Source organism: Cyprinodon variegatus, unplaced genomic scaffold (assembly GCF_000732505.1).
Source record: "Cyprinodon variegatus isolate N-32 unplaced genomic scaffold, C_variegatus-1.0 Scaffold1828, whole genome shotgun sequence".
Classification (NCBI taxonomy): domain Eukaryota; kingdom Metazoa; phylum Chordata; class Actinopteri; order Cyprinodontiformes; family Cyprinodontidae; genus Cyprinodon; species Cyprinodon variegatus.
This window is the reverse complement of record NW_015152281.1, coordinates 70,070-71,407: the sequence shown is the minus strand read 5'-3', so window position 1 is coordinate 71,407 and position 1,338 is coordinate 70,070. Positions and strand designations below refer to the sequence as shown.

General features: G+C 40.2%; 1 protein-coding gene across 1 annotated transcript in view; it reads right to left on the bottom strand.

Moving 5' to 3' along the window:
* Positions 1–8: 8 nt before the first annotated feature.
* LOC107104641 (OX-2 membrane glycoprotein-like) overlaps positions 9–1,338 on the bottom strand; it is a gene marked incomplete at its 3' end in the record, with an annotated part of 5,558 nt that continues 4,228 nt past the window's right edge. The window contains exons 2-3 of the mRNA XM_015404683.1: positions 278–616; positions 9–204 (exon numbers count right to left, since the gene is read on the bottom strand). Coding sequence (XP_015260169.1) covers positions 9–204; positions 278–616 — 535 coding nt within the window. The remainder of the gene's footprint in view (positions 205–277; positions 617–1,338) is intronic.

The following is a 1,338-nucleotide window of genomic DNA, read 5'->3' as shown; positions in this document are numbered from 1 at the left end:
AAGCTGACAGCAGAGCTGTGGTGGTGACGGTGACTGTACCGTTGCTGTGGGTCACACTGCTGGTGTTGTAGTGGGAGAAGCTGAGGTTCTGCTGTAGAACAGTCAGTGTTACAGTGGGAGCAGGTCGACCTGTGGCTGAACAGGACACAACTGACTCTGCAGAAACATTTAATCTCCTCACATCAAGGACGGGTTCATGCAGCTCTGAGAGAAGAATAAACATCATGATCAACATCTAGTTATAGAAGTTAACCCTGGAATACAGTCTGGTTCTTACCATAAACCTTCAGGCAGGTTCTCCCTCTCAGAGCTCCATCAGGGTAGATGTTGAACAAGCAGAGATAACATCCTTCATCCTGCTCTGTAACCTTCCTGATAACTATGGAGGAATTCTTCAGTCCAGCTTCTGTAAACTGGACTTTATCTTTAAAGTCAGGATTCACTGTTTGACCAAAATACTCGCTGTAGGAGCAGATATTCCTCTCTTTGCTCCCAAAGACCTTCTGCCAGGTGACCTGCTGGACATCTTTAGTTTCCAGGAGCTGACAGCCGAGAGGAGCATCTTCACCCACTGCTGCTAAGACATTCAGCGGGGTTTGGACAACAGCTGTTACATCTGCAAGAAATGGTAAAAATAAAAAATAGATCCAAATAACTTTATAAGATGATCCATTCTCTGAGATGCTCACATTTTCTTTGATGGTAATTTCAACAACTTATTTTAATATCTTATTTTCTTATCAGAATAATATACATGATTATTAGTCAGTTTTTTTTTTATCAACTGTAGACTTCCAGCTTTGTTCGGAGATAAAAAGTTCTTAAGACAATTTTTTTTTTTTAGAAAGTTGGACATTTTTAAAATACGTGAGGCCAATTTACAGTCTCCCACATATTTTTTGATACCTACCAAAACTTTTCTAGCTTGGTTAGCTCTTTTGTGAGAGGAGCTCAGAATGGCTTAAAGTAGCACTCTGGGTTACATAGCCAAATGTTTTTCAATCCCAGTCCTCTAGGCACGCTGCCCTACATGTCATGGATGTTTCCCAGCTTTCACAAACCTGATATAAACTGATAGCAGATTGACAAGCTTTGCTGAACTGCGATCCTCTGAGTCAATTGTGTTAAAGCAGAGAGAAATCTGAAACATGCCGTGCACCTTGAGGACCGAGAGATGGATCCAACCCTTTAAAGTTAGATGGATGAATGTATAAAAAGGGCAGCTGCAATGAGCATGAATTCATGCCAAGTGCTTTTCAGTATATTGAGAGGCAAAATAATATTATACAATTCAAGTTAAGATAATAATTTGTTTGAATGTATGCATTGTTGTTTCAA